General features: G+C 44.4%; 1 protein-coding gene across 1 annotated transcript; it reads right to left on the minus strand.

Moving 5' to 3' along the window:
* Positions 1-923: 923 nt before the first annotated feature.
* LOC102148710 (WAP four-disulfide core domain protein 3) lies at positions 924-14525 on the minus strand. The gene is made up of 5 exons (XM_005597558.4): positions 14237-14525; positions 4658-4759; positions 2946-3053; positions 1371-1519; positions 924-1192 (listed from the first exon to the last, which is right to left on the minus strand). The coding sequence occupies exons 1-5, from the start codon at positions 14331-14333 to the stop codon at positions 1160-1162; spliced, it is 489 nt and encodes a 162-aa protein (XP_005597615.1). The 5' UTR covers positions 14334-14525; the 3' UTR covers positions 924-1159.
* Between the last annotated feature and the right edge of the window lie 5661 nt (positions 14526-20186).

Here is a 20186-nt window from a genome sequence, read left to right on the forward strand (position 1 = left end):
AAGCAGAAAAGCAAGTACAGATACACAGTGGTGTGTTGGATTTCAGCTGTGGAGTGGATGGTACCTGGATTGAAGCAAGGAGTCAATACATAGTTGTATGACAAGGGTGGAGTGATCCAGGAGCAATGGAGACATCCACAGTACTAAGGTAATAATTAGAGAAGTGAATTCTTTGATTAGACAAGAAGCATCCAACTAGTAAGTGGAGGGGTTGGATTTAAATATGAGTAGGGATCATTGTTTCCGTTAGAACAGAGGATAAAGTGGAGTCAATGGGTACGAATAGATGGGAATAGAAGAGGAGGGAATTTTTGCAGACTTGCAACTATTTTATCAATGAAGGATGTAGTGAGATAGCCGGTGACATCTGAATGGTGGAGGCTAGAGTGAGAGGTAGATGAGATGGAGATTTGAGGAAAGAGAAGAAGTAGGAAATAGTCATATTGGAAAGTAGGAAGTGAATTTTCTAGGGAAATATGGTGAGATTTCCAGGCAGTATTGAGTGCTTGGGCTGGTCTTTGGCTTAGGAGAAGGATGAAATGGGTGGGGTGGAACCAAGTCACCCCAGCCAACCCCAGTTGAATCAGCCAACCTCAGAGGCACGAGTGAGTCCAACCAAGAACATCAGAGTTGCCCAGTTGAGTGCAGCACAGATTCATTGACCCCATAGCCAACTCACAGGTCTGGGAGAATGATTGTTATTTTAGGCCAAAGAGTTTTGGGGTAGCTTGTTATACATAGTTGTTGTGACTATAAATATCTGATATAAGGAGTTAGGATAAGGGGGACAGAGAAGATATGGGGGGTTATGGATAATGGAAACGTCACAGGTTCCAAGGGTTGGGATTAAATACTTTTTGAAGATGGAGGTACTAATGTAAGTGAGCTAAAATCTTACATAGAAAAAAACGACTCAGGTTGGATAATGCCACAGAAGTAATTTTATTTAGAAAAAGGATAATTTCGGAAGAAGTTATGCCATGATACCTCCAACAATCGCCAGAACTGAACACTCAAGACAAAGTTATTTTAGATCCTCATCCTGTGGTACTGGGGTTCCAGGAATAGAAAGCAGCCAGGAGAAGACAGTAGGAAAGTGGGAAGCCGGGTATTGGAATAAAGATGAAACTTGGGAGTGGTCACTGAAGGCCGAGGTCCATTAATCATCCAAACGGATAAGGAAGTCTTCCTCCTACAACACAAAGGTAATCATGACACTTTCCAGAAATTCCGGTTCTTTGCTACCAACCAATTTTCTCCCCATGCCACCCAGACTTCGATGAACACAGGGGTTGGTGGGATCCCTTTTGTGCTCTGAAGGCTGGCAGGGACTCATGCTTCCCATGAGCAGCTCTCTATGTTATACTCACGTCTGGAACAGCAGTTTGGCAGGAGTGGCCACAACCATGGCTGCAGCATTTTTGTCCCCTGGGACAGGATTCATCTCCACTACACAATTCAACACAAGTTCCTATAGTTCCTGGAGGCAGCCTTGGACAACTTCCACGTCTTGATCCATCTGAAAAACCAAACAGTCTTTCCAGAACCCAGACTACCTCTGTAGAGTGAGTGGGACCTGGTGTTGAGAGAGAGAGAGGGCTGAAGTGCCTTGGTCCCTGGTGGAACTTTAGCCTCTTCCCTTCTTAACACCCCCAATCTTCTCCCCTCTCAACCTTGAGGGCACACAGTGCTGTTTTGTCTATGGGAAAATGTACCGATAGCCAGCAGCTGCAGCATCCTGGGAGAAGAGGAGACTACATTGCTGCTAGCCCCCTCCTTTTCTTCTTCTGGGACTAGAGAATTAAATCTCAGATCAGAAACAGAGCCAGCCTCCCACAAATGCTATGTGCCGTCAGGTGCCAATTAACACTGAGTCCCAGAGTCTGGCCCTGCTCCCCATCTGAAAGAGAACCCCAGTTCTGCTCCTACTGCTATGCAAAGTGGGTCCCATATACCAGCAGCATCTGCATCCCCTTGGAGCTTGTTAGAAATTCAGATTCTTGAGCCCTACCCCAGACATACTTCAGGAATTCTGGGGCTGGGGCCCAGCAATATGAATTTTGACAACCCCCCCAAGTGATTCTTATGCATGTTGATGTTTGGGAACCCCTGTTAGACATCACCCCCAAACAGCCTACCTTATCATTTAGGGGCACGGCAAATGCAGGCTGGCTCTTACACTTGTGAGTCAAGTGAAGCAGATCTGGTGGATGATAATTCTCTCCTCTATGCGGGGGAGAGACCGCCTTCATCTGTGGGATTCCCTTACATACTCCTCCATCCCCCACACCCCACCTCCCTAAAAGTCTGAGGTTATCCCTTGAGCCTGAGATAAGGTAGAGGTGTGTAAGCAAGCTGTTATTTGGATTATTCATGCAGTCCTAACCCCTCTACACCCGCCTCCTTCCCAGTCCACTGCATGCACCCATGAAATTTGTAGTGGTTTCAATCGATCCTAGCCTTTCAGTCAGGAGAGTAAAGAAATGAAGCTTCTGTGGTGAAATAGCAGCTGCCACCCACTGTTGGCAAGAAGGCTTGGGCAGGTGTAGATATTGGTGGAATGAATGAATGGACCTGTGTGTTTCACATCAGTGTGGACACGTGGTTGGGTGCAAAACACAGGCTAACTTGTCCATAACCATGTTCTTTCCAGCCCTTGCTGAGGAATAATTTGGTGCCCTAATGATATGTAACTTCTGTTTTAAGAGTATTTCCATCTTTTTCAAGCTTACAAATTCTTCTAAAGCAAAATGTTGTTAATCTAGCTTCACGGTGTTCTAGCCCTGGAGGAAGGAGCATCTTTTCTAATTCTCACAGAGGCTACCACTGGCCCCAGCTGTAGCCACCTTCTGTTTCTTTCTGTGCTGGGGCCTGGTAGCCATGTCCCAGCAGGGCTAAGCATTCAGTGGGTCAGGGAGGCAGAAGGCAGGGCTTGCTGCTTTTACCTTGGTCTCTGGCTGGCTGGCAGACATGGCCGCATCCGTTGCTGACACACAGACGTCCTACGCCACAGTCCCGGTGTCTCTGGCATTCTTCCACACAGATACCTATCACTAGAAAAAATTCAGCCGAAAACTGTTAATCCTGGCAGGATACCAGGGGAGATTTATGAGGGCATTATTTGTTTTAAACTTTTGTTCAATTCAAAATATGTGCATATGGATTCTACACAGTTTCCACTATTTTAAATGTAATAATTTTTATTTTTAAAGGACAAAAAATAGTCAAATATATAAAGTAAAAAGTAAATCTCCCTTTCTCTTGACGTATCAAGTCTCCTTCCCAGGAGATATCTCCTATTTCTTGTAGCTCCTTCTGGAATTTTCTGTGTGCTTTTACAAATATAGGTGGAAGCACATCAATAACACGCACGTATATGTGCATAAAATGTTAGTAGGTATTTGTCCAATAAGTTACAGATATGTGGGGTGAGGCTACATATGTTTTTGGTGTCAAAGACATCTTCATTAGGCAGGTTAGCAATATACATCAGAAGCTTTCAAATGTATATTTGGCCATACCACTTTTAGGAGTTTATCCTAAAGAAATATGATTTAGGTTAAGGACATTTGTATTGTATTTGTTACTAAAAAGTAGCTGAAAGTGACAGATTATCTCAATCTGCACGAGGAGAAGAAGTTGTGGAAAATAAGGCCTATCCCTCTACTGGAGAGCAGTGAAGCCATTTAAAACATGTGATAGAATTGCATTTATTGATTAGGGACGATGTCATGACACCATGTTTGTAAAAATCATACACATATTCTGTTTTCCTAGATTTTTGTTGGTTTCTCTGCTCATCTTTATTACTGTATGATGATGATCTAGTGGTTGCAATTCAGTGCCCTCACGACGATGTTTGGGTCTGTTTCCCAGTCAGGGTACCAAACTCCTCTTCTACAGTTGTCGTACTGTGATGGTGTGTGTTGCTGTGATGCTAAAAATCATACCACCGGCATCAGAAATACCAGCAGGGTCACCCTTGGTGGACAGGTTTCAGTGGAGCTTCCAGACTAAGACAGACCAGGAAGAAGGACCTGGCCACCGACTTCAGAAAAATTGGCCAGGAAAAACCTAAGAATAGCAGCAGGCATGGCAAATATAGCACCGGAAGGTGAAAGGATGGCACAAAGAGACCAGGCCGGGTTCCGCTCTGCTGTGCATGGGGTCGCTAGGAGTCGGAATCAACTCAACAGCACTGGTAACTATTACTGTAAGATCTTTAAGGACATAGACCTCTCCTTAAATATGGCCCAGCACTCAGCACAGAGCCAGGCATGCAGTAACCACAAGAATAAACATTTATCCACTGTTAACTCAGAAAAAGTACATATCTGTGTGGGTGGATGGATACTGAAAGCGTTTCTTTAAAATGGTTATCTAGGTGGTGGAATCATGGATAATTTATCTTTTTATCAGTATTTGACTTTTCTCTAATGAGTAGGCATTCCTTGCATAACAAAATCAGAGAGGAAGGTTCTGTGCTCCAAAAGTCGGGACACATGGTCTGTGACATGCTCTTCCCTCAGGAAGGACAAGCCTGGAAGCAGAGACCATAGGATTAAGCCCCTGAGGGAGGCCGTCTGGGCAGAGCTAAGCCACAGTCTCGCTGGGTTGTGTGGGGTTTGGAGCCCTGGGCAGGCCGGGGGGCTTTTACCTGGTCCCAGGGCTGGAGCACAGGTTCGACGACATCCCCTCCTGAGACACCGCTGTCCAGCCCCACAGTCCAGGTCTCCTCGGCACCGGTCCACACAGATTCCTAACGTTAGAAAAGACGCATGAATACAAAGAAGCCCCAGGTGTGGGTATCGGGAAGTGGTGGTGATTGGGCAATGGGCCCACTTCTACATGGTATATATTACATAGAGGAACGGCGTATGAAACAGGACATCATAGAAAAATAAGCACCTATTAGCACATTCATAGAGGAAATGAAGATAATGTTTATCCAACTGTTAATGGTGATTATTTCAAGTGGAGGGAACTGAGGGCAGATTTAGCCCTTTTTGTTTAGATCTATGACATTTTAACTTTTGAAGAGATGTGTAACTTGAATAAACAAAAAACATAAAAATTAAAAAAATAAAGAAAATTCAGAGAAATAAGCTTTAGCTTTGTGGCCAAAGCTGTTGATCAGCAGGAAAACAGAAGGAGAAGAGAGATTTCCATATTCATACAGCAGCTCCAGTGTGTGCCAGTGGCACAAAAATTGTTGTTGAGAGGTATGTAATTCCCATTTCAGAAATGAGGGGCCGGGAGCTCAGAGAACGTAACTGACTTGCCCACAGACAGGGCTTGTAGCAGTGGTGCTGGCGTTGGAACCCAGGCAGACCTGGCCCTGAGTCCGTATTGATTAGAGACCTTCTCTGTGATGCCCTGACATGCACATATGCATGTATGCTGTCAGATTGGTTCCCTAGGGCCTTATATGGCTGAGGATCCTAAGTATCTTTTGGGAGGCCCAACGGCTGGGTTATTTTGCAGGGAGTTTAATGGTTGACCTTCAGCACAGAAACTCATCAACATTTCAAGAATCACGCTCATCTCTGACCTCCTAGGTACTTGTTGCAGTCCAGGGTGACCATTTCAAATGCTTGCCACCACTGCACCTGCAAAGATGGGTGCTACCTCCAACCATATGCATACACAAAAATTCACTCAAAAGGGAGAAAGGCCTAAATTAAGAGCTAAAACTATGAAATCCTTAGAATGAAACATAGGTATAAATTTTTGTGACCTTGGATGAGGCAATGGTTTTTAAAATATGACATGAAAAACACAAGCAATAAAAGAAGAATGGGGAGATTTATCTCTTTGTACGTAGAAGCAAAAGGTGATAAAAGGGTTAGAGATTCTGAGGAGAGATCCAGGAGCTGACAGAGCTGGGTGCAAGCAAGAGGTGAGGGCTGAAGAGTGCAGATGGAGAGGCTGGCCTTGGTGAAAACAGTGAGAGAGGATGGAGGCAGACACAGAGAGATGCTGGCATGGTGATGAGTGGCGACAGTGTCTCCTTATGGAGACTGTTCTCCATGTTTACCCATCTTCCCCTCCATCCCCTCTTTAATACTGCACATGTCCTGTCTTAGATTTCCCACTTTCTGGCTCTCATTCTGAGAAAGGTGCATCTGGTCTTGGCCTAGAGCTGCCGACCGTCTGGAGCTCTGTGCTGAGGGTGAGGAAGATGGCAAGGAGGAAGTAGCCACCCAACTTCAGGTTTGCTTGTTGAAGACTTCATTGGTGCTAACGCAGCAAAACCAAAGGAACTGAGATTTCTACCCTCCTGGACAGTGAACTGGGCTAGTGTCAAGGCCAGCATCAGCATGTAGGAAACTTGAATCTTGGGCTCCTCCAAGTAAGTGACTTGGCTAAAAAGAACACAGACCATGTGTGGTGTTGGGCAGTTTTACAAACAAGTTCTCTGGGTCAAGGGAAATATGTCCTTAAGGTAATGAAGAAATCTATCAGATTGAAAGAGAGAGAGAGAATGGGAGAAGATGATATAGACAGGGAGGAGGAAAGATAACTCAAGAACATCTGTGCACAAGGTGCTTCATCTACTAGGCATCACAACTGAGGTGTGACAAGGTTAAATATCTTGTTCAAGGCTATAAAGTTACGAAATGGGATTGGATGGAGCCAGGGCAGATCACCTGAAAGTATGCCCAGGTGGCATAGTGATTATTTTTAAAGTTGCTTGAGAAAAAGCCAATACAAGAAGAACACTATGAACCTTCTTTGTTCTCCTGAAGGCAGGGAATAAACCTCACCTGTGAGGGCCTCCTCCCTACACCAGCAGGATCGAAGGCATCCTTATCCCCTGAGATAGGGAACCCAAGGCCGAGAAAGCTGTGCAAACAGACTTGGCTATTCCTTCATTAATTTGCTACCCCAAGCCCAAACTCCTTTGTTTTGTAAAACCTTCACAAGTGATTGTTTCTTTGTCTAAAAAAGGTATACAAACAGCCTATTTTGCCAGCTTCTTAGGTCCCATACCATGGGGCCTCTGTACATAGGAAATAAAATTTGGGTTTTTTGTCTCCTGTTAATCTCTCTTATGTCAATTTGATTATTAGACCAGCCAAAAGAAGCAAGAGAGGTAGGGGGACATTTTCCCCTCCCTGACAAATCAAATTCAGATATTTTGGGCATCAGATTTCCTGACTTTTTTTCTGTAATACTCTACCTCTGCATCAGGACCTAGGTCTAAATAGTATATGGCATTGCATGATGCCGTTAAGGGACATATCTGTTCTCCCTCTTCCCTAAGGCAGTGATAAATATGTGTGCATTTATATCTACATATATATACAGGAAAATGCAGAAGAATTCTGGAACAATAACCTCCCAAATAATAACAGCACCACCTCTCAGGAACAACAGAGTGAGTTGGCGGGGTGCGGGGAGTGGGGAGGGTTTAGGCAGCCAAGAGGTCTTTAGTCTTATCTGAAATAAGATTGAGGTAAGAAGGCATTCATATATTACTTGTACAATGAAAACTTAAGAGAAGAAGGAAGAAAACCCCTGAAACATGGAGAATGGACTGCAGAGCTGCAAGACTGGAGTGAGGAAACGCAGTTAGGAGGGCTGATGGAACATGTCGTGCTGCAGGGTTCTGGCACCCTCCAGCTGGTCTGCCCCACTGAATCACACTGCTGGAATCCCCTCTAACCTATCTGAACTCCATTCCCCCCCCCACAGGACTTGAGAATCCACCAGTGAGTGACCTCCTGGTGCTGGGAGAGAGATGGGAAAATTTGTCCCTGGATGCCAGGCACTCTTTCTTCCGGCTGGGTACCATTGAGAGGCGTTTACTTCCTCTTCCTACCTTAACAAATTCAGAAGAAGAAAAATGGTCATCCTTGTGTAATTAGTCCAAAAAAATGGCTGATCCAACTCTGTGTAAACAAGCTCTGGTTTTCACCCCTTGTCCCCGCTGCCTTGTACAGAATTCACCACCACTGAGGTCAATTTGCCTCAACTTTGACTGTATCTGGAGAGATGGGACCTTAGGGAGATGAGATAAAACCCAGATGTTCATTCCAATTAGCCACCTGCTTGTAAATCAGGACAAACTCCCCTTCCTTTCCAGTTTCTCTTATTTTTTGCCTTTCCTCCTCATCTTTCGCACCCTCTTCTCAATACCTAAAGTACCCTAACTCTGTTCTCTTTTAATGGTACCTGAAGGCCAAACCTCACTGTTGGAGGCACCTAACTATCCACCTTCTCCTTCCCTGCACCTGAGTCCCACCAAAAGGGATGAATTCCATCATAAGTTCATGATGAACAACGTCACATAGGACCTCCCCATGGCCCTGCAATTTACTGCAACATCAACACAAGCTCCCACTCTTCATAAGGACTATTGAAAACCTTCCCATTCTCCTCAAACTCAGTCTCTCACACTCAGCAGGTGACCTTGCCTCCTACTTTACAGAGAAAGCATTTAAATTACTAATTTAATCTCTGTAATAGATACAGAGCAATTCAGGTTATCTAGGTCTCCATGAGTTGGCTTTGGTAGAGTATCAATCTGGGTCCAATTGGAAGAAAGGTACCACACAGGAATCTGAGCAGGGTAATTTTAATATAAAGAATGATTAACTACAATAGGGGATTAGAGTAACAAGGGACTGACTAGTAAGAAGTAAGGAGAACTCTAGAGAGTATCAGGGTGGCAGATGTAAGGAATGGCCACTAACCCTAGGACTGAGATAGAGTGCCCAAGGACGAGCCCCTTACCCCACCCCTTGCCCCCAGGGCTGAGATCCAGACCCTGTCGGAGAAGCACAGTCAGGTTCATGGAATGGCAGTCACTTTGGTGCTGGTCCAGCAGAACCTACCAGAAATGCACCTCTAGGGTGCCAGGGAAAAGTGTTCACCAGGAAGTGTCTCAGCAGGGGCACTTTGCTACAAAGCTGCCCAAAAGGAGTGTCAGGGAAGACCCTGGCTGCTGGGTGCTCCTGGGTGCTGAGCACTGCAGGAGCCGAGCCCTGGAGGAACCTGCACTTCAGGGGTTGCAGGCACTCTGCTCCCAAACCCTGGGGCGGGGGCCGATGCTGCAGGAACTGCTGGCCACTGAGTGCTGCTGGCCACCACGCAGCGCAGGAGCTGAGCACCAGAGAGGCTGCCAGCACTGCAGAGCTGAGCACTGCCCAAGCTGCAGGTGCTGCAGGAGGCAAACCTCCTCCTGAAACGCCTCTCCAGGGCCCTCCCCTGACAGAGCTCCTGCGCCGTCTGGCAAGAAAGAATAGATTTAAAGGGCCCAGATCTATTTTCACAGGACAGTCTAAAAGAGTGAATTTGGAGCTGAGAGGCAATAAATCAATAAGAGGTGCAATTAGCTTTTTTCTTTCAAGGAATTTCACCATTTCATTGAAGTTTTCAAATTTCTTGCAAAGATAATACAGAGACTTCCTGTATGTCTCTCACCCAGTCTCCTAGTGCTAAAATTGTATTTAACCATGGTATTGTGGTCAAAACTAAGAAATCAATATTGGCATATTACTATTAACCAAAATACAGAATTTGACTTCCACTGTTTTTCCACTAATTTCCTTTTTATGTTCCAAGATCCAATCCTAGAGACTACACTGCATTTATTAGTTACATCTTCTTACTTTCCTTTAGAATTTGACATTGCCATAGTCTCCTCGGGTCCAATATTTCGTAGAATGCCTCTCACTTTGTATTTCTCTGATGCTTTCTCATGCTTGGACTGGTGTTATGAATTTTGAGGAAGATACTGTGATCAGGAGACAGTGCCCTGGGGACAGGAGTGGTTGGTGAGTTTCCATAATCATGTGACCTTGCAAGGGTCAGACCAGGACTGAGAAGTCAGAATGGAAGGAGGTGAGGGGTTTATTCAAGTTCAAGGAGGGACCTTCCTGGAAATTCCTGGGAAGTCGGGAGGCAGAGGAGGAGGAGTCATCTGCAGAGCAACCATCACAGGCAAAGAGCAGAGTTATGCACAGTGCTGCAGAGCCTGCAGACTGCACAGCACCAGGGGGCGCTACTCCCCTGGACTGCAGTGTGAGGAGTCGCCCCTGGAGTTATGCAATGCAGCAACCCTGAAAATGTGGGCAGAAATGCTAATGTGCCTTCATTCCCCCACCAGACTGAGGCTGTGTGGCTGAGCTGTACACTGTAGAAAGAAAAGTAAGGAGAACTAACCCACGGTCTGAGGGCATCAAGCTCCAAGCTTAGACGGCCAAACCCAGGGAGAAGAGAGATGGAACACACTTGAGTTTGCACTGCTAAACAAACCAGAAGCGAGTCCCAGCTGAGCCTGCTCCAATACTTAGCTGATGACCTCCATCCCAGGACCACATTCTTATAGAAGATGCTTAAAGCTCCCTGTCTACTTCTCAAGTTTTCAGAAAGACACGCATAAATGACAGACAGTGACCTGATGCAGGTCATTCACTCCCTGGCTTCCATTGCTTTTGTGACACGACCTTGTAAAATGTCCAACCCTAGAACAAGGGAGGAATCCTTACCTACAGGTTAGGTGTCAGTCCCTAAGCCTGTGGCATTCTTGGGGCTTCCTTGGTGGAAGAGTGGTGAACAGAGCTGCATTCCAAGCATTGACTCCGGGTCAATTCCATGTCCCGCAGTGGGACCCTGGAGCCAGGGCTGAGGACTACAGACGTCTGATCTTAGATCTTAGCTAATGCACTTAATGGCTGTGCCCACGCAAAGTTACACTTTATGAGAGCCTGGCTAGGTAAATCTTGTTTCCTTTCACTCTAAATGAAATTGTACTCTCAGTTAAAGTATTCTTAACTCTCTCTGCCATGGCCTATTGACTTCCTTCTCCAGAGCACTGATCCTACAGAACTCTGAGTAATCATATGGGCTATGATCTGCAGATCCTAAAGTCACTCATGTTGGGGTGTGAGAGGTTTTCATCTTATTGGGCTGAAGAGGAGAGATTCTGGCATAAGGAAGAGTAGATGCTGCAGCTTGAGTGTGAAGACAATCTGGAGGCAGAATTCCTTGTTTTTTAGGGGACTTTGGTCTTTTTAAGGCCTTCCATTGATTGGATGAAGCCCATCCACATTATTATATCTCCTTTACTCAAAATTTACTGATTTATTCTGATCAGATGAGTTATGTATGGTAAGAATACAGCCTACAGTCCTGCTGCCTAGGGAGAGCTGTGTTGCTAATAGCTGTCCAGAGAGAAGGGTTCTCTTCACCCTTGGCTGAGGAAGTTGACCCCAATGAGTGAGTGCAGGTGGCCTGGCCTGGAGGATGTCAGTAAGAAAAGACTGGAGGGCAGGATGTTTACTTTGTCCTCTTAGCAGCTCCATCATCTGGAGTAAGAGCCCTGCCCACGTGGCACTTGGTTAGTATGTTCTCTTTAATGTGACGCTGATTGTAGGAACTCCTGCACACACATTAATTGCTTACAATGACCCAGAATGGATAGAGTTAAGGAAGAACAAAGGTACTAGAGATCAAAGTTCTACAAAAGGAACCACACTGCAATGCTTCCCGAAATCCTCAGAAATCCAACATTCATCGTCATTCCCGTCCACAGCTGTGGTTCCAGGAGTAGAAAAGAGTCAGGAAAGGACCATGGATGAGCTTCCCCTCATCCTGGGCACACAGACTCTAGAGGACTTTTCTAGGGTGACTCAATGGGCAAGGTAGGAGGGATCTCATCTATCACTCACTGCCACCAGAGGTGCTGTTCTAAATACACATTTGGTCATCGCACTGCCTGGGCTTGATCATCCCCAGTGGATCTCTATCCACCTTGCTGGACAAAACAATGAAGCCCCTCCAAAATTGGCCCTGGATCTCCCCTTAAAGCCTCTTCCAGGCCCACTACCCTAGAACCCCACCTCCTCCAAGATCCAGCCCCCAACCTTTCCCACCCCCAAGGCTGTGCAGCTAGTAGTACTGCTGCCTGGATGGTTCACCCAGCTCCCCCTCCACCTGCTGATCTCCACCTCACCCCTCAGGTTCCAGTTCACACAGTTCCTCCCACCTAAACATTTTCCCAACAGCCTGGACAAGAGCTAATAATTCCCTTTGTGCTCCTGCAGAACTCTGCACAAATCTCTGCTGCGGCATCAGGCAGGTGATATTATAATTATACATATGAGTGTGTCCTGCGGAGTTCATCTGATATGTGTTCTTATTCCAGCACCAAGCACAGTGCCTTGGTGTTGACCAGCAATCAATAAATGCTTGCTTCCTGTATCTTTTACATCTCATCTTTTACCTCAATAATGCAGAAGAAACCATCTCAAGGATTTTTTATCGGAGTTTTAAAGCGTGAAAAGCCGTGGGACACCTTGATGCTGGGAATCCGGGATCATGGCTGTGTGTCTCAGCTGAGCAGCTGGAAGCAGCTGCCTCCTTGGCTGGGGTGGGGATCCTTTATTCTTCCCATGCCCTGTGTTACGTAGGACAATGCCAGTTCTCTTGCCATGTGCAACCAACCCCTCCACCCCAGGACTTATTGAGTCCATGTGCAGAGGGCAGGTGGGTATTCCTTTCCCCTGAGAAGATGAGAGGGGGCCTGTCCTCTACTCACAAGCAGGTCACTGGGTTCTTACACTCACTTGTTGGACAGTGAGTACAGCCCACACCATTGCTGCAGCATTTCTGACCCATGGGATGTTCATTATCCTCAGTGCTTATTACAAGCAAGCACCAGAGGTTCTGTGTGGCCCTTCTGGGCAGGTATCAATCTTTCTGTCCTTATAATACATGACAACTGTTCTAGAATCAATGCTCAGATAAACCCATACCTCCTCATGGGAGGAGATCCTCATTCTGTCCCGAACTACTCCAGTTACAACACAATCCCACTCAACCTACCCACAGGCTTGGAAAGAGAACATATATATGGATCTAAGGAACTGAAATTCATAAGTGAAATCTTTCACTCTCTGCTGTAAGATACTGCCCAATTCTGTGGGATTCCCCTAGACAAATAAGTTCTGTTGAGCCTGATAAGTCTGTATGAACACTACTGTCCATAGAGGGAATAAGTAACAGTTCTCTTAACTCTATGAAACTCCTCTTGAGGGTGCTGTCATTAATGTGACTCAACCAGAAAGCCTTCTAGTCTCTGTGTCTCTGCATTCCACATTTCAAATTCCCAGGAGGAAAAGAAAATCAGATTGACTCAAAGGTCTATATTGGATCACTCAGCAATGTCAAGGAGGCAGTGTCACTTTGGGAAGTTGAGCAGGAAAAGTAGGCAGGAAACAAAGTTACAGTGGGTGGATCTTGAGGACCTGGGAAGTGTGGATTTCATTTGGGAGGCTAAGAGAGGGATATGGTTACAGTTTACTTATGAAGATTATTCTGGTGGGAGAGCAGAGAATGGACCAGGATTCATCAAGCTAACAAACTTCAGAAGGAAGAGAGGGGCCGGGAGAGCTGCTGGGAAGACTGAGCTGACCTAAGATGGGGAAATCAGGGCTGGAAGTACAGTGTGGCTATGGGGGTGGAGAGGAAGAAACACATGCAAGAGGCAATTACAAAGAATGGAATTTAGCAACCAGTTTGAGGTAGGGGAAGGATAGCGAAGAAGGTAGAGGGGTAAAAGTTGAATGCAATAATCTTCAGGGAGAAGAAGAAGATCCAGTGAAGAGAATCAAGAAGAGAAGAAAGCTTGAGGATTGATGAAGTGGGAAACAATGTCTGATGTTGTAGAGAATAAAGACTTTGGCTCCTGAGAAGAGTCAAGAGATTTGTCAACAGGACCCGGGAGAGAAATTTCAGGAGAGTGCTGGGGAAAGAATGACTACAGTCAGTGTTTAAGGGGATAAGGAATGAGTGATGGGGAAGTAAGGGCAGAGAATTCATATTAGTCCTTTGAGAATGTTGGCGATAAAATGGAAAGAAGAGGTTGAGATGATTCATGTTTAATATGATTAAGAAAATATTTTTCTAGGCCATCCGATCTATTTGTAGCAAAAGACAAAGAAGCTGGTGAAGAGGGAGATGCATGGGAGATGGAGGGTGACTGATGAGGGGCCAAAGTGGAAGAGTGGAGAGCCCAGATGGAGGGGTGACCCAGGGAAAGGAGGGGAGAAAGTGGAGGCAGAAGAGAGTCTGCAGTCAAGGGGGGTCTCTGCAATGCCTCCTTGACTCCAACATCTTTCCTTCTCTCCTTACTTCCCTTTTCCACCTGCACACACTGGTCCCAGATGTCCTACCTTCTGGCTCCCTCTTTCAAGGAAGAAGGAGCCTGCCTTCTGCCTGGACTTACCCACATCTTGAACTGGTCTCACTTCAGCCTGAAGCCCCTGTACCTCTAAGCTGAGGGTGATGAGGCTCACAAGGAGGAGGAGCCCTCCCAACTTCATGTTGCTGTTGGAAGTCTTTGGTAAAAAGCAACAGGGCTGGGAGCAGCAGCAGAAATTTATGTGCTTCTGCTCCCTGAGCTGCAATACAAAGTCAGGGGTGGGCGGGACTAGGGACTCTGGGAGTCTCAGCCCTGCCCAGAAACTGACGTCTGGAGAACAAAAAACATGTGTACGCTGGGTAATGCCACGTTGTTACCTAAGCAAGTCTCTGAGTCAAGGAAACATCCTCCTCTGACCAAAAAATAAGACTCTTAAACCAGGAAAGCCTTGAGTGACTGAGAAAAGGGTGGGGGTGGGCACTCACTTTTATTATGTGCTTTCATTCATTCATTCATTCATTTTTCAACACAAGTAACAAATGTCTTCTCTGGGCCAGGCATGTGGTAGCCAAGAGGATTATGTCCTTATAGAAATTACAACCTAGGAACTGAATGCTGGCTGGCGAGGGTGCAGTCCGCTCTTTCACTTCCCCCCTCCCTGCTCTGGGCCCAGAACCTTTGGTACTGAGGGCAGGAAGGGGCAGTGGGTGACCCAGCAGGGGTGCTCCTAGGTCACCTGCTGGTTTTGAGGAGGTGACTTTGGTCTCCTTCTGGCTTTGTCTGATTCTCTCCACTGCTGGGCACCTAGCAGGTACGGTGGTCTTTGCCCATAGGATACATGTAAGTTTCTGGGGATGGAGTTGCATTTCATTTCATACACCTTTATTTCTGAGAACTCAAACTCCCAATACACATGTTAAGCTCTTCCATGTTGTCTCACTTCCTTCTGCACTGGGCCAGGAGTTGGGATGGGCTGCAGTAACCAACCCCTGAGTCGTCAGATTTCATTTCCCCTTTCTTGTAGGCACTTCTGATCCAATTTTTATTTCATTTTCTTCTTCTGGGAGATGTGATTAAATTAGCCTTGTTCAGGGGAAACAGAAATCAGAGGAGAAGTGGACCCTCACTCTCTTCTTGCTCACCCCAGCTCCCGTGAGTTCAGCCACAGAGTGGCCCAGGCAATGAGAGTCGCTGGTTTTCTGGGCACTTAGGTTTCACCAGATGTTTACACTGTATATGTTCATACCTTTCATTTAATCCTCACACAACACAGTAACAGAGATAGCATTTTCTGGATTTCACTGATGAGGAAACTGAGGGTTAAAAAAATTACATTTGTTTCCCAAGTGTCAGAACAACATTTTGAAGTAAAGTCTTAATCCATGTAATGTTGCCACCACTTACAGTGTTTCCTGTTACTTCATTCTTTTCCCGACTGCTAATTTTTTAAAAAAATTGTGTGCTAGGGTCAGGGCCCACTTGTTACTGCATTAGCTCATTTAGTCCTCACCACGATCCTCTGAGGTGGGTATTACCCCACTTTGCAGGTGAGGAAACTAAGGTTAAGCAACTTGCCCTAAACCCCAGGTTGGTGAGCTGTGGAGGTGGGGTTCAAAGGCTCTGGCGCCTTGCACCTCCCACTCTGCCAAGTGCAGACCAAGGATAAATTCTGACTTAGCCACTCTCCAGTTTTGTAACCATGAGCAATTCATGATCACTTAAACCCAAGTAGCCTCAGTTTCTTCACGGGGCCCTAATAAGGAGGTATGCCACACTGAGCAAGAAGAGTCAGCACTGAGCCCTTGCTTAGAACAGCGGCAACAAACAGGAGAACAAATAAAACAAAAACCCCGCCTGAAATGTCCACTGGAAGGTGATTTACTGAGGGGCTGCACTGTATTCTAGATGGTGGGCTACAGCTAACTAAACTAATTGAAGAAATATTCATTAAATTTAATAGTTAAATAGAATAAAGTTAAACATATTAAATTAGTGTTGACAGCAAAAGATGCTCACAATAAAACTTAAGTTACATAAAAGCATTTACAGAATGACTTTTCAGTTAAAAATATAACGATAATATTAATATTTATATAAATATAAATAATAAATATAATGCTGTGGAAATAGTTGTTTTCTAGGCAGCCAAAATATTGATGATTTTATATATATGTGTACATATACATAGAGAGGCACTCATCACTAGTTTTTGATTTTTATAGAACAAGCATTACTTGTGAGAAAAGGAAAATGATGACAGGTCTTTGTAAGGGGTATTTATTAATGAGATACTGGGCCCACAGCCCTGTGAGCTGTTTACCCTCTGGAGGGAAGGAGTGGGGCCATAGGCCCCAGGAATACTGATGGGTTTCTGTCCCTTTTCTGATCAGCAGCAGTTTTGGAAAGGCCAGGCTGGGCTAACCCTGAGCACACCTTGTTGGGGGAATCAAGCAGGGTTCCTGGTCTTTTCTTACCTGGGTAGGGAGAGGGGAGCAGACCTGGCTACAGCCCTTCCTGATGCACCATCTTCACACACTGCCATCCCTGTCTCTCTTGCACTGGAGCTCACAGACACCTGTAAGAGAAGATTCATCAAAAACTTTAGTCTCAGTGATGTCAGCATCATGGCAGAGTAAGCGCTCCCATTAGACTCCCCCCACTAAGATGCAACTAAAAGGACATTCATATACCAATGGAACACTTCCACAGAACACAAAAGACATCTGAGAGACACTTACAGCCATATATCTGAAGGTGGAGGTCCTGAACCCCCCTGAGGAAGTGGAAGGAGGTAAGGGGATCTCCTTTCCCTCCTCCAATGGATGTCACTCTGGCCTCCAGACCATGTAGCTCTGAGAGGTGAGGGCAGAGGGGTGACCCTCCATGGGAACACCTTCGCTCTCTAAGATCCCTCACAGACCATGAGAAAGCCCTCACAGAAGTGATTAAGCTATTGTGGGGGTGTCTTCATCAGGCTAGCACCCCAGGAGAGCAGATAGCAAGGGCAGAGGGAGAATGCCCCCCCCCGCCCGGGTCACACAGACAAAAGAAAGCACCCCTCCCACTGCCCAGCACTCCAGCTCAGCTGGTCAGTCAGTGTGCCCACACATGCAGAAAAGCAGCAGCTGTGAGCAGTTGAGCCAAAGATCACAGTGAGCTCAGAATACAGAGCTTTTGAAACCCACCCAGGTGGGGCAGGTGGAAACTGCATTCAGATACTATCACTATGTAGAGGCACAAATCCACATCATCAAACAGTATGAAAAAAATACATTAAATCTACAGTCCAGAAGGAAAATGACATTAATCCTGAAAGCACAGAAATTTGTAATCTAAGTGACAGAGAATTAAATTGAGTTTTTTATCATAAAAAACTCAACAAGTTACAAGAAAATACAGATGCTTCAATGAAGTCAGGAGCTTCTTCAGAAAAGAGACTGAAACTATAAAAAAAAACCAATCAGAAGTGTTTGAGATGAAAAACTCAATGGATGAGATTTAAAAAATCTGTACACCATGAATAACAGAGCTGATATTATGGAGGAGCAAATCAGCAGTCTGGAGGACAGAAATATAGAAATACTTCAGATGGAGGAAGAGAGAGAACTAAGACTAAAAATAAGTGAAGAAATTCTCCAAGAAATATGGGCTCATTTAGGAACTGTAAGATAAGGATTATAAGTATTCAAGAAGGAGAAGAGAAGGAGAATGGAGCAGAAAGCTTACTCAAAGAAATAATAGCTGAGAACTTCACAAACCTGGGGAAGGAGATGGAAATACAAGTGAAAGAAGCCAATAGATCTCTTAACTTTGTCAATGTAAAAAGACCTTCTCCAAGATATATAATGATAAATCTGGCAAAAGCCAGTGACAGAAAAAATATTTAGGGCAGCAAGGCAGACGAAAATAACTTACAAAGGAACTCCTATCAGGCTTTCAGCAGATTTCTCAGCAGAAACCTTACAGGCTAGGAGACAGTGGAATGATATATTGAAAATTCTGAAAGACAAAAACTTTCAGCCAAGAATACTCAATCCAGCAAAAATATCCTTCAGATATGATGGGGAAATAAAAATTTCCCCAGATAAACAGGGAGCTGAGGGAGTTCATCATCACAAGACACCCTTCCAAACAAGAAATGCTCAAGAAGGCCCTCAAATCTGAAGAAAAAAGAAAGTGTTACAAAGCCTTGAGCAAGGAGATAAATAGGTAGACAAAATCAGGAAATTGCAGCTCTTTGTCAGAACAGGTTAGCAAACAATTATAACATTAAAGATAAAGAGAAGAAAACACCAAAAATAGATATAATCTTGTCATTTTAACCACAAACTCACACCACAAGATGGAATAAGTTGTGACAATAATAAGTTTAAGGGGAAGACGGAAGGGATGGAACTGGCTTATTCTAAGGATATAAGAGACTATCAGAAAATGGACTGTCTCATCTATGAGATTTTTTTTTAATACAAACCTAATGGTACCCACTAAACAAATCATCAGAACAGGGACACAAATGATAAATAAAGAGAAAACTATCTAACTGAATTTGTAGTCCAAAATACACAAGATGAGAAACAAAAGAAATGCAGAAGAACCAGAAAATGAGTGATAAATTGGCAACATTAAACCCTTATATATGAATAATCACTCTAAATGTAAATGGATTGAATTCTCCAATCAAAACACACAGAGTGGTGGGATGGATTAAAAACCAAGACCCAACAATATGCTGCCTCCAGGGAACACATCTCAGCTCCAAAGACAAACACAGGCTCAGAGTGAAGTGATGGAAGACAACACTCGAAGCTAATGGCAAATAAAAGAAAGAGGGGCTTGCCATGCTTATATCAGACAAAGTAGACTTCCAGATAAAACAGGTAATGAGAGACAAAGAGGGACAGGATATAATGATAAAAGGTACACTCCACCAAGAAGACATAAGACTTATAAATATATGTTCACCCAACACAGGAGCACCAAAGTACATAAAGCAAGTATCAACAAACGTAAAAGCAGATAACAACAACAACACAATCTACTTGCATGAGTGGATAGATCATCCAGACAGAAAGTCAACAAGGAAATAGTGGATTTAAATGAAAAACTAAAGCAGATGGACTTTATACATATATATAGAACACTCCACCCCAAAACACCAGAATACACATTCATCTCCAATGCACGTGAAGTATTCTCAAGGAGAGACTATGTTTTGGGAAGCAAGGCAAGCCTCAATAAATTTAAGAAGATTGAAATCCTATCAGGCATCTTTTCTGACCAGAATGCTATGAAACTAGAAGTCAACTACAAGAAAAATGCTGGGAAAGGGACAAAGATGTAGAGACTAAACAACATGCTACCTAACAAGAAATGGATCATTGAAGAAATTAAGGGAGAAATCAAAAAATATCTAGAGATAAATGAAAATTAAAATACACCATACCAACTCATATGGGATGCAGCAGAAGTGGTCCTGAGGAAAATTAATAGCAATACAGGCCCACCTTAACAGACAAGAAAAATCTCAAATAAGCAATCTTAAACCACACCTAACAGAATTAGAAAAAGAAGAACAAACAAAGCCCAAAGTCAGCAGAAGGACAGAAATAATAAAAAATAGAGCAGAAATAAATGAAACTGAAACAAACAAAAACAGTAGAAAGGATCAGCAAAACAAAGAGCTGGTTCTTTGAGAAGATAAAAAAAATTGGCAAACCCTTAACCAGACTCACTAAGAAAAAAAGAGAGAAGGCTCAAATAGGTAAAATTTGAAATGAAAGAGGAGAAACTACAACAGATACCACAGAAATACAAAGGATTGTAAGAGAATACTAAGAAAAACTTTATGTCAACAAATTGGACAATATAGAAGAAATGGGTAAATTCTTAGACTCACACAACCTCCCAAAACTGAATCAAGAAGAAATAGAGAATCTGTAAAGACCAATCGCAAGTAAAGAGATTGAAACAGTATTTGAAAACCTCCCCAAAAATAAAAGTCCAGGACCAGATGGCTTCTCTGAAGAATTCTACC

Source organism: Equus caballus, chromosome 11, assembly GCF_041296265.1.
Source record: "Equus caballus isolate H_3958 breed thoroughbred chromosome 11, TB-T2T, whole genome shotgun sequence".
Taxonomy (NCBI): Eukaryota; Metazoa; Chordata; class Mammalia; order Perissodactyla; family Equidae; genus Equus; species Equus caballus.

Bases quoted from the DNA above. Each gene is read 5' to 3' on its own strand.
- LOC102148710 (XM_005597558.4), bottom strand. From the start codon at position 14,333: ATGAAGTTGGGAGGGCTCCTCCTCCTTGTGAGCCTCATCACCCTCAGC. The intron at 4,760-14,236 runs GTAAGTCCAGGC...TTCTAACGTTAG, and splicing joins GAGACCAGTTCAAGATGTGG to GAATCTGTGTGGACCGGTGC. The intron at 3,054-4,657 runs GTAAAAGCCCCC...AATTTTTTCTAG, and splicing joins TGCTCCAGCCCTGGGACCAG to TGATAGGTATCTGTGTGGAA.